The 12,597-nt window shown below is 44.1% G+C and overlaps 1 protein-coding gene across 4 annotated transcripts in view; it reads right to left on the bottom strand.

Annotated features, from left to right (window-relative positions):
- Positions 1-12,597, bottom strand: part of JPH1 (junctophilin 1) — a 76,310-nt gene that overhangs the window by 59,086 nt on the left and 4,627 nt on the right. For all 4 annotated transcript variants that reach the window (XM_019725775.3, XM_019725784.3, XM_019725792.3 and 1 more), the window contains exon 2: positions 10,227-10,986. In XM_019725775.3, the coding sequence (XP_019581334.2) occupies positions 10,227-10,986 (760 nt within the window). The remainder of the gene's footprint in view (positions 1-10,226; positions 10,987-12,597) is intronic.

The raw sequence follows: 12,597 nt of genomic DNA, 5'->3' as shown, positions 1-12,597 counted from the left end.
CTTTAACATTATAAAATTCTGATCTACTTTATGTTGACAGCTATTCTGTTGACAGCATTCCCATTGTTAGGGGTAGAATTACTTATTTGAAGACGCATTTTCTTAATTTAGTCGTTTCTGCTATGGACCTTGAGTGTAACCACAAAAGATTAACAGAGGCAAGGCAAAGAAAAGGGATCTGGAGGTGAGGACGTAGGGCAGAGAGCTGCTTATGTGACAAACTTGTAAGGCTGGGTTAGGTGTTTCCCAGGGAGTCCCTTCAACCTGTAGCCCCACCGTGTTCCAAGCCACAGAAGTGTGATGAACCTGCCAGGGGATCTGCCGTTCATGACAGGTTTGTTTCTTATTCATCTCTGTATTCCCAGGGCCTAGTGCCATATTTGGACAGAGCTTCCACTAAATAAATGTTTGCCGAATGATGTTCTTTAGCATAATAGTTTGTGAGAGTGATATTTTGTTCTAGTATGTTGCCAAGAAAGAAACAGGCCAACAGATCTTGCTTACTGGGGAGGTCCCCTGAGCACAAATCTTCGAAAGCATAATTCCACAAATTTAAGAAACAGGCATTCTGATATCCGAATTGCATTATTCTAAGGCAACAGATTCCCAGTCATTTAATGCGACAACTGCTTTATTTGCTTTACTTCTTAAAAAGAGCTGTGTTTAGCATTGTGTACATACGTTTCCTCTCTCGGCATGCCTCATAAATGTCTTTGTTCCTCCGAGTTCTGCTCTGTGCTCTTTATGCAGCATACAAATCTCTCTGAGTTCCAGGGCCATGTTCCCTGCTGTCTGTCTGGCCACTTCAAAATTCAAGAAGTCCAAAATCCAATCCAAACGCATCTCCCTCTCTAAACCTGGTCCTTCCTCTCTGGTCCCTGTCTGAATAAACAGGACCACCATCCATCCAGTTGGCCAAGCCAGAAACTTAGGAATCACTCCAACTCTTCCTTTTCTGGATCGCCATACTTATTCCCTGACCATCTAGTCCTACTGAGTCTGCTCGGGAGGCTCGCACCCAAACAGTCGCTTCCCCACCCCGCTGCCATGGCTCAGCCCTGAACTACTACTTAGCAGAAGACTCCTTAACTTGTCTCTAGTTTTATTGGCCCTTACTCTTCCCAAACCCTGTACATTATCTGTAACCAGAGCATTTTTCCCAAATTTGATCAGGCAATTCCTCTGTTTAAAACTATCAATAGCTCTCCCCTGTCTTTGGGCTAATGTCCTAACTACCCCTTATAGGTCAGTGAACCCCTGCTGACTTCCCCACCATAGCTCTCAACACCTCCACCTAGCACCTTGTTTTCCATCCATGCCAAACATTTTTCATTCCCCCAAATACACATGGGCCACTGTCTTTAGCACCCTTCTCCATTCTTCCGGAAAACATCCACATATGCTTTGGTTCTCAAGCTGGATACCACCTGCAGACTCACGCCTCCAGCCCCAGGCCGGGATGAAGCCTCTCCTACACGGGACCTACGCTCAGAGCAAGATGCCAGCCATCTGACTGGTAACCATTTTATCTGTCCCGACCAGATGGAAAGGACTGGGTCCCAGTCATAATTGTACATTTACCTATGTGTAATCAATGTTACAAAGAGCGATTAGAATCAGTATCTCCCTGAGACAAGAACCAAACCTTATAAAATGGGCTGGTAACTGAGTGCCTTTCCGGAGAATCAAAGCCAGAGTGTTAACTAATGTATTAACTGCTGACAGATAAGGGCTAAAAGTACCACCCTTCTGAGGCATTTGCATCTTTGCAAGGTAACCTATCAGTCCATAGCTCAACTGATGCTCAAATCATTGGGATGAGCAAGAGGGGGTGGGAATATGTGACCAGGGCTGGTAAACCTATCATCTGGAGTTCCTCCCTTCCACTCTCGAACCCTAAACTCTAGCTTTTAGGGGACAGCTCCTCAATATGTTTTGACTAATAGGCTCTCCACAAGAATCTCAAATCCGTTCCCTGATGGATGGAAGCAAATGTATGAAATCTTGATACGCTAATTCAAAAACGCTCTGACACCAATGTGGAAAATGAAAACACACAGGGACTTCTAGACCAAGCAAGTGAAATCAAAATTCGGTTTATGTGATAAAGTAAAAATTGTCCAAATTTTTACCTTATTTAAAAGCTTTTCAAAAACAAAATTGTTTGTTACTCTGGGGCATAACCGATTGTTTTAAAAATGCTAGAAAGTGAATTAATGCATGCTCCTTGGCTTGAATAAGTTTCTTCTGGCACATAGGAGAATCCTAAGAGGATTTAACTTCACAGAGTTGTACTATTTTGGAGGCAGTCTTGATTCCTAAAACAGTAATTAAATTTCTGATAAAGAAGCTTACTTTGAATTGAGCGTATTACACAAATAAACGTGGAACACCAACTAAGACAGAAGGGCAAAATTATTAAAAGCCTATTTGGTTAATTCTCAAGAGGCTGTTGTACTAAAGCTGAATGACTTACATAAATACCTTCGGCATTTGTTGGGTCCCGTTCCCAAACACAATGTTCATATTTCATCTATAATAAGAAAAGCATCTCAAATATTGGCAAGGCACTCGTCTTGCAAGCGTCCAGTTTGGTGTCTTGAGTAAAGTGAGACTGGCCGAGTCAGCTCAATCCACAATGGAGAGTTGAGAGCAGGGTGCCTGGGCTGTTGGCAGCTGCTGCCTGGAGGAGGCCACCAGCTATGTCGGATGCACAAGGGGCTCTGCCACTTGCCCGAAAACAGAGTTTCTCCAGGTCCCAGCTAAACTTCCTACGGAGCACACGGGATGGAACACGAATACCATCATGCTTTTGGCTTTCCGGAAAACACAGTAGGGTGGTTTTCATTACAAATGCAGCGGCACTAAAAAGTAAGTGCTGCTCTGCTTTAATGCTTCTTATCTACAGGATCAGGAAAATGGCATTGTTTCAGAGTGACACGGGATAGACTGCTGAAGTCTGTCCTGTCGAAGCAAACTCAGAGTTCTCCAGTTAAAACAAGGCCAACATGTGTCCCGAAAACCTAGCTCATCATCACCGTGGATTGTTGTTTTTCTCCTCCACTCATCCAGCCAGTTTCCACCAAGTGATCTCTACAGAATTGAGCACAATTTCAAACCCCATTCGTACAGCACCTTTCCCCTACTCTCTTTCTGTTTAATCAAAGTGGGGAGCCATGCCTACATGATTCAGGGTTTTAAAAAGCATGTTTTTAATAACGGTGTGACCCTCCCGTTATTATGGCTTAAGACTAATTTCCATTAAGTTGTATTGCTTGAACCTACCTGTCAATCATTAGAAAGCTCACCCACCTCAATCTTGCACAGATTCTGAATGGGCCTGCACTTGGAAGGGCTGGATGAAGAGTTTTCTTTTCTTTTTGGATAAAGAATTGTTTTTAAGAAAGATCTTTGCGACAAGATAGCCTCAGAACGTTTTATGGGGTTATCATGACATTATACATTCCTATGTAACATAACCTGCTAAACTGAGGGTGATAGAAATTAGAGGTGAAGAGCAGGTGCTGGCCAGGAGTTTCTCTGTGTTCCCCACTTAGGCCGCCTGGGGACCACTGTACCCGAGCTTTATCCCTCGCCTGGGGGCAGGACAGAGCTGATGCCAGGGTTATCTTTCTGGTTTCAGCTGCCCCTCCGTACACGCACACAGAATTCTCAGCCCACCGAGCAGTCCCAGGCCACCTGACACAGAGAAGCATGTCTTTCTTTAAACGACCTGGAGAACAACGTGAGGACATCGGAACAGTCTCCTCACTTTCACCCATGGGAAATGGGCATTCTTTGGTAGAGAGGAGAAATGTGTATTTAAAATGTTTACAGGCAATGCAATAACTGTAATACACACAAAGCGTAACGGTGACCTACACCAATACAGGATGACGATAAAATCTGTAGTACCCTCCTATCCTGTCTTCAGAATGGTACCTCGGCGTAACTTGATATAAAAACATATGCATTTCCTTCCTCATTTCCTTTTCAGTCTCGAATAGAATTGCCTGTTGACGGTATGCTAATTTCAGCCAGATCTGAGGCTGGGTGAGTCCCGACACACGTGCATGTCTGCACACAGCAGTCAAGCCTGGGGGATTCACTCCTCTCCTCCTGCTTATCCCTCTTTCCGCTTCCCATGCCTGCCTTCTCTCCCTCCATCTTTAAACCTACCCCCGTCTTGCTTCTTGGCTTCTTACCAGCTTTCACTTGTGGGAACGTAGGACCGTGGTGCTTTCTGAAACATGAACTGTATATTGTCATGTACAGTTTACAAAGCCCTGTGACACCCACTCTCTCATGCAACTCTTCAAACAACCGTTCTGTGAAGAAAGAAGCAAGTATCAGTCCTCGTTCCTGGTACGTGGTTGGCACTCAGAGCCTGAGTGTTTGAACTAGGCCTCTGGAGTTAGTCTGTAGAAGGGCTGGCGACAACAGGTGGCAAAGGGTGACGGGGACAAAAGTACGCATAACCAAAGAAAACGACACTTTCCTTAGCTGTAAGGAAATCACATGCCAGGTGACTTTCCTCCAAATGCTTTACCTCTGTAACAATCTCTTCATTTATAAGAACTTCTCCTTCCTGCCAAAATCACTTATGCTAATAAAATAACAAAATCAACAAGAGCCCTAGCAGGAGAAATAAAAAATTCACGGAAAAGGTAAGCTAAATTGTTTTCAGGCTATGATATGACCACTAACAGCACAGAAAAGACATAAAGATAGCATGTAAACTACGATTTTAATTTGCAAAAGACAAAGAGAATCCTGTTGTCCAACAGAATTTCAGAATTTCAGATTCCTGGCTCTTTACAACAAACTCGGCTTTTTCCGAAAATTGGTAGTAGTAAGTTTAATTTGGACCCATAATGAGCACTGACTCATGGCTGACTTTGGGTTTTGAATACTGATACCTCAAGTGAGAATCAAGTCAAGTAATTGAATATCACTATTTGAACTTAAAAAAGAAAAAGACCCCCCCCCCAAAATGGCAGGACCAGAAAAACTTGCCAGAGGAAAAACAAGCCAGCTGAACGCTCAGCAAACTTAGATGTTCCGACTTGTCACATACGTTGGTGATGTCAAAGACATTGGCTGAGCTAATGCTAGGATAGCTGTGTCAGGTGACTTCCTGGAGTTTCCATATCTGCTTACAGGAAACTCACATGGACCCCTGGACCCGCTCGTACCTCTGAAGAACGGTGATAACGGTTTGGCTTAACCTGAATCTCTCACTTCCTGGCCACGCCTTAGTTATAACACTTGAATGATGTTGACTTCATTAGAGAAGAGGGGACCCGGGACACCCACTTTTGCATTTTCTGCACTTCCTGGACTCCTGCCATACGACAGTGTGAATTACTATGAGAACTATGTTTCCTTCCTTAGAAAACTGTGCTGCATAGGTGTCCAGCAAAACAGAATTAGAAGCACCAGCAGTGTTCACACCCCAAGAGTGAGAATTTCATTCACTCATTCATCAGATATTTACTAGAGGCCCTTACAAAAGTGCGCTGATCTAAGCTGGCTGCTGGGTCTGGCTTTCTACTCTAGTGGGAGAGAGAGAGAGATCCAACAAATACACTGCAATGACAATTTAGACTACTGGGGGGGATGGATTTAGACTGAGGGGGATGGCAGTGGGGTGCGAGGGGATGGGGTTAGGGAACCTTCGGTGAAGAGGATACTTCATGCCTAACCTGTGGGTGGAGCAGTGTGAGGGGCTGGCCCGGGAGCCAGGCCAGGGTGCCAGGCAGACGGACGGATGAGCAAAGACGGTCCTCGCAAGTGAACTCAGAAAGCTATCGTGGCCGAGTCATTCTGGCCACGGAGGGAAGCGGGAGAATGGTATGAAATGATAATATATCTTTTTTACAGTAAAGCATGGGAAACACATTTTTCCTGCCAAATTAAAAAAACAAAACAAAACGATGCCCTTTTTATATCTAAGTCAACAACTGGCAAACATGGAATCCAATCTCTAGTTCTGGACACAACGCAGCAAGCTCAGCTGCACACCAGGTCCCTGGAGCTGGAGGCCTTGCACGTTCTATCTGTTTCCATCGCGTACCAGAGGGCAGGGCAGGGGACAAGCACAGGGCTCCCTCCTGACATTACCTGCCTCGGTGCTACTGCCACCACCTAATGTGCCACTAATGGTTGGGGAGAAGATGGGAACAGCACAGCCCCACACGACTGGCCGGCCTGTACCATCACTGACACATCACATAGTGCTAGGAACACCCAGCCAAGCGTCCTACGAGCTTCAGTGAGACTGGCCAGTCAGTGAAGAGTGGCAACTATTCCACTCCACTCTCCCCCCCACTTTTTCTTTCTTCTAATCTGTCCAAACCGAGGGGTACTAGCAAAGGCCTGTGCTTCTCGGTTGCTTTACGCCAGCTCTCTTCCATTCTGTCACCACACCTCTTCCGTCCTCCAGCACGAGAAGCATTTCCTTGGAGGCTCAAATCCCACAAAGCCCTTCTTTTGTCTACACCCCTTTCTGAAGTATCTATCATTTCCACAAAGTGCGGTTGTCTAAGGGCCACTTATCTGCTACCTCAACCTAAAGAATTAAATTCTTAAATTTCTTCCTTCAAATATTCTTCTCAAGGAACAATGATTTGAGCATCTCTCTGCAGGAATGATTGGAAACAAGAATCAATGGGGTAAAAAATGACCAAATGAGAAATGCAATTGAAACAACAGGGCGTTGAAACGGGTGGGGCTTGAAATGTCCGGAGTTGCTCTGCTCCCACTTGAATATTTCTTAAAAAATTGGTTGAGATACTTTGGTCAATTCCAGGTGATGATGTTTACCTCTACCAAAATGAAACATTTTGTTAAATCTTCTAAACACAGCACTTTGGGAATCAGAACAGAAACCTAAAGAAAAGTTACATATAGTTGCTGGCAAATTATTAGCATCCGTTACAGTTTTAACTCTTTTAAGCGCTAACCTGCTAGCCCACTATCAGTATCTACTAATTCTGTATCTATTGCATTATCTCTACTCTCTACTGCCTGTTATGTCATCCTCGTGTTCCCTAATCTATAAGAATTAAACAGGGGCCCATAAGAAGCCTTCAGACACAAGCCTCCTGTGTGAGTCCCAGGAAGACACATCACACCCTCGTCAAAGCAGCAAAGGAAAAGTCCACAGATCGACCATGTTTTCCTGAATTTTGGGGCCTATGATGGTGGTTCTGTCTCCTGATTTCCATCAGGGGATGTTACTGGAGGATACAATTATTTTCCCTCAGAGCTAACCTGAGGGCTTTGCTTCCAGATAAAATAGGGTGATGGTATGAAAGTAGATCCCTTTTCCCAGGACTTCGGGAACAAACACAAAGCTCTACAGCATAAGGAATAACAGCAACAGAAGAATGATTAACACTACGTGGGGGGCAATCGGAAATGGTCAATAACTAGTAATTGATCACCTCCCTTTGCTGCCAATGGTGATGGACTGATTTCAACAGGGGCAGCTGCAGGGGTCTCACTGTCTAGTTCTTATTCTGCCATTACCAGGGCAGGGGGAGAGGGAGCGTGTCACTTTACGGTCTTCAATTTCCCCTAGTTTTAAAAACAAAACCATTTATAACAACAGCTAACCAGAAGAGGGGCCAGAAAGGACTGAGCAGATACGCAGGCGTTATAAAGAGCCAGGCTTATGACACTAATCCAGTTAGAAGTCTCCTTCGCTGGGAGCAATCTCCAAAATCTCAACACAATCCTTTCTTCTCTTTACTTTTTAAAAAAAACGTTTTTAAAAGAACATAGAACTCGGGACTCAGAGCTACTCTAAAGGGAATATATCCCAGTTCTTCAGCTACTGTCTACAAAAACATGTTGCAGAACTCTGTATCTGAAGTGGTCATTAAAGCAAGGGAAGGGGGCTAAAACAGTGAAAGTAAGAAAGACATAAAAGGTTAATTGGGTGTTTTTATTTTTTGCCTATTGTGTTATCCAAAGAGCATTTTTTTTTTTTTTTTTTTTTTTACTATTAGTCTGGTAAGAACACTTACAATGAGAGTCACCCTACTAACAAAACTTTAGGCACACAATAGCATATTGTGAAGTACAGGCGAAATGCGGTACAGCAGATCTTAGAACTTGTTCACCTTGCTTCACTGAAACTTTACACCAGTTGAACAGCACCTGCTCATGTCCCCCTCCCCGCAGCCCCTGGCAACCACCATTTTACTCTCCCTTCCTATGAGTTTGACCATTTTCAATACCTCACTAAGGTGGAATCATGCAACGCGTATTTCAGTTACCGTAATGAACTGAGCATATTTTAAAATACGTAGCTAAGTGAAGTCTTTAGGAAGTTACCTGGCTAAAAGTACAACATCTTAAGCTAAAGATTTCTTGATTACAGACTGTGTAACATAGTATCCCCAAACCACGTAATACCACCCCCAAAAGACTTTCAACAAAGAGAGCATGGTTGGACTTGGATAAGGGTTTTATGGCTCTAGGAGAATCAGCGATCACCTCTGCATATAACAAGCGGTTCCCTTCTGTTTTGTAGATTCCTTCGATTTAAACTAATCCTATAAGTCAGTAATTACAGCAAGCATAAGAATGCCATTTGCTACAGTGTCCTGCACAGGTTTATTTTCTACCTGCCAAGACTGAATCGCCTCTAGTATATCATGTGGTTGCAAGGTGGAAGGAAAACGGAAGGATGTAGGAGTGCATTTAAAATTAGAGGCCAGGGCCAAACAGCAGGTATATGACTAACTTTAAAGGTGGCTGAGGGCCATGGAAGCCAGCAAGATCAGACGTGCAAGTATCCTACCTACAAAGCAAACCGAAAAGCAGGAGGATGTATTGCCTGGTGATCAGAGAAAACTATGATCTAAAATACAAGATGCTTGGCAGAGAAGTCAGGAGAGACCCTTCACGAAAGTATGTGTCGACGCACAAGAAATATTAACTTTAAAGTAGGAGTAATATGGAATAAAATGAAAAGGTGTTGGAGACTTTTAATACAACACATATTTACAAATAATGCAAAAGGAAAAAAAAAAGACCTCTTCCATTTACCAATTAGTGTTTTAGACACTCAGACCTGAGGACATGTTAATATTCTGTGGTTTCAACAGAGGGTTACTTCCACGGGAGAATATTACCGAAGCAGAAAAAGGAGTTTTAATATTGTATGCTAATATCTGCCTCAAGTCACACAAAACTGGGGCCAGTCAGTCAGTACCCACTTCAATAAACCTCAAAATAAAGATTTCCATTTATAACCATCCCTTTCTTTGTGGTCTAATGTGACATCCATTCCTAATCAAACCTATTCCCAATAGATTTCTCCATCCTGCGGGTTGGATCCCCGAACCCAGCTCTTAACGGCAAAACTTGAAGTACACAGCGCCCTGTGCCCACAGACACCCTACTTGGTATCTATTACTCACCCGCCTTCTCCTCCTCACTCCAGTGCTTCTCTACTGCTCTTCTTTCGTCCCACCTTGGCACAGCGACAGCCCCATCTGTCCAAGTCAGGTTGCCCCCATCCCTTTGCTTTTACCACACCAGTGATCTGATCTTTCCTGCACAGAATGAGGGGATCCCTGAGCCTCTGACCCTCTGCCTTTCCCAGGCTCACGAGCTCCGCTGTTTTCAAGAATACATGCTAGACTCTATCACGGGACTTTCCATTTCTGCCATGACTAGATCTCGGTGACATTCTCAAAACCAACTTCACCTACCCGGCAGCAATAAGCAGAATTTGCATTTTATAAATTAGGTGAATTTTATAGGGGGAGCTGTAAACATTTCCAACTTAGAGGGACTCATCTCTCTCTACGAGGCATGTTCCATGAGGATGGATAGTTTCGCTCTGACACACAACGCAGTGTCTCTGTGGCAGTATTTCAGGGGTACTTTTAAAACACATGTAACTTTCTGGTCTGGGAAGATGAACACGGGATCTGTGTGAATTCCATCACGTTATGTATTTAGGGAAGTAATTGATAACAGGCAGGGGACCTCAATGTGCCTTCAACGTGTTTGGATGACGGCAACTTTCAGAACGGGGCAGGTACATTTCTGACTCTCCTTCTATTGGGCTCAATCACTTGCCACCTTTGATTCCAGCTGTGGTAGAACCTACTTGGTCATGTCACCAACAGAACCGACAAACACGACATTTGACATTGCACCGGTTTGACCGACCAGGCAGAACCACCCACCCTGCGCTTACATACCTCGAATTGGCTATTTCCACTTTGGTTCTCGCCATGGCAGCTGCCCTCTGTGCGCCTTCGATGGCTCTGTCCACCTTCTCCCTAGTTTTTGTGTTTCTTATTGGTATCAGTTGCTTCCTTATTCCACGGACCAGAATATTATTTTTGTATTTTCCCTCTTCTTTCGAGCCGTCGGGAAAGACGGTGCAGCCGTATCCATGCCTCTTGTTGTTCGCCCACTCGCCCTCGTACTTCATGCCGTTGGAGCGCTCGCTGATGCCGAAGCCATTGCGTTTGTCACTCTTCCACTCGCCCATGTAGGTTTCCGTGGTGGTGGCGTCCACGTGGTCCTCCACGGGGCAAAAATCACAGTCGACGTCGCCGAAGCTGATGGTGGAGTTGGCGTCGCTGGAGCTGATTCTGCTCATGGCTGCGTCGCTGCGGACCGAGCTGCGCTTGCTGGAGATGGAAGACTTGGATTCGGACTTGCGGATTTTCATGCTTCCGAGGAGGGAGCCCCTGCGGAAGAGGCCGCCCTTCTTCTTGCCCGCGAGCTCCGCGTCGGCTTGGAAGTTGAGCACGAAGCCGCCCCGGGTGCCGGCCGGGCTGTCGGCGGCCGCCGCCGCGTCGTGGAGGACGCTGCCGTTGCTCTGCTCGCTGCGCAGCGAGGCCAGCGACGTGCGCAGGGGCGAGCGGATCACCGTGGCCATGCCATAGGGCACGCTCTGGCGCACGCCGTAGCCGTGCCGCATGCCGCCGGCCCACTGGCCCTGGTAGGTACCTTGGAGAGACAAAGCACAGCGTGAGTCGCTGCAGCGCGGCGCCCATCGCCCGCAAGGGCCGGCCGTGCAGGCCCAAGGTCGTGCAGGCCCAAGGTCAAGACCCGCACATCCCCACTCAGCTCCATCACTGTCACCCACTTGTGAGTCCCCGCCCCCCGGTAACTGTGTGTCTCATTCCTTGTATAGCATTGTATAGGATTTTCCAATAGTCCGGTCATTTTTGCTTTTCATTTAAAAATTTATACCGGTTTTAGATGAAACCACTACCTTCGCATACCAAAGAGTGATCATTGAAAAACAACTTTTCCTCCCTGAAATGAACACATCAGAACTACCTCTTATCTTCATTAAGTTATATAAATGTCTAACCACTATACTGAATACCTGAAACTAATATATTGAATGTCAACTGTAATTGAAAAAAAAATTTTTAATTTAGAAAAAGTAAAAAAAAAAACCAAAAAAAACCACCAAAATCCCTCTAAGGAAGGCAGTGCCATAGTACAAGAAATAAATTCTATTCATGAATCTTATTCTAATTTTACTAATTTAGCTGAAAAACTCTGAAAATGACTTTTGGGTCTTTCAGGATAACATTCCAACAAGCTCTAAGACTTAAAATTTTAGTGATCTTAATACTTAAGACATGGATCATCCAATAAATTGTCTTAAATTTTGTTTCTACCATATTCACCATTTTTTTTTTTTAGGGTAGGGGAAACTTTAATACTTAGGATTATTAGGTTTGGATGAAACTTTCTGAGCTAAGAGTAATTTGACAAACACAATACATGTCCTGAATATAGTGAACCATCGTGAAAATATGGGTGATTTGTTTTAACATTATGTACACTTCCAGGTGAAAAGGTTAAGATTTGTCCCACATTGGTGACGGATGTTAACTAGACTTACTGTGGTGATTATTTTGCAAGATACACAAATATCAAATTATTATGTTATACACCTGAAACTAACATGTTACATGTCAATTATGCCTAAAGTATATATTTAAAAAACGATTTGTCAAATCTTACTGGTTCCCAAATATTACTTGCCAAACTTCTGCTTTCTCTTGGCCATGCGACTTCCCTAGCCTCTGTCACTGAATTGTCACAGCATGAACTAGAGGTACTCTGAGGGCAGGAATTACTTCAAGAGAACACAAATTTCTAGATTGATGACTTGTGTGTTCTGTGGTCTCTAGGTGTTTGATAACTTTATAGTAAACAGCTATGGTGGCTAAAAAGAATACACTATTTACTCTTAGAAAAGCTGAGATAAGGCCAGAGGACATGGAATCCATCTCAGAGCAGATATGTTTGACAGTCTCCCTTCAGACTTGATGATACCAGATCACTTTTTCAATGACTATTATGCCTTTTCAGGAATAGGATGACCTTGAATCTAAAGTATTTGTGTTCAGTAAGTTTTTCTATTAAGTAAATTAGCAAAGACATTTTAAAAACAACCTGGTGCAGATTTTTAAATAACCTTAGGAAGAAATGAGTGTTAAAATCAGGGAACTTAGAATTTTCTTTTCAAAATCAAGGCCATTTCCTTTCATCAAAGGCACAATTTCAATTATAGTACCCACCCCAAAAAACTACATA

This window comes from Rhinolophus sinicus, chromosome 7 (genome assembly GCF_057876585.1).
Source record: "Rhinolophus sinicus isolate RSI-liver-muscle chromosome 7, RSI-T2T, whole genome shotgun sequence".
NCBI classification, from domain to species: domain Eukaryota; kingdom Metazoa; phylum Chordata; class Mammalia; order Chiroptera; family Rhinolophidae; genus Rhinolophus; species Rhinolophus sinicus.
The sequence above is the reverse complement of the archived record's forward strand: the minus strand, read 5'-3'. Positions and strand labels throughout refer to the sequence as shown.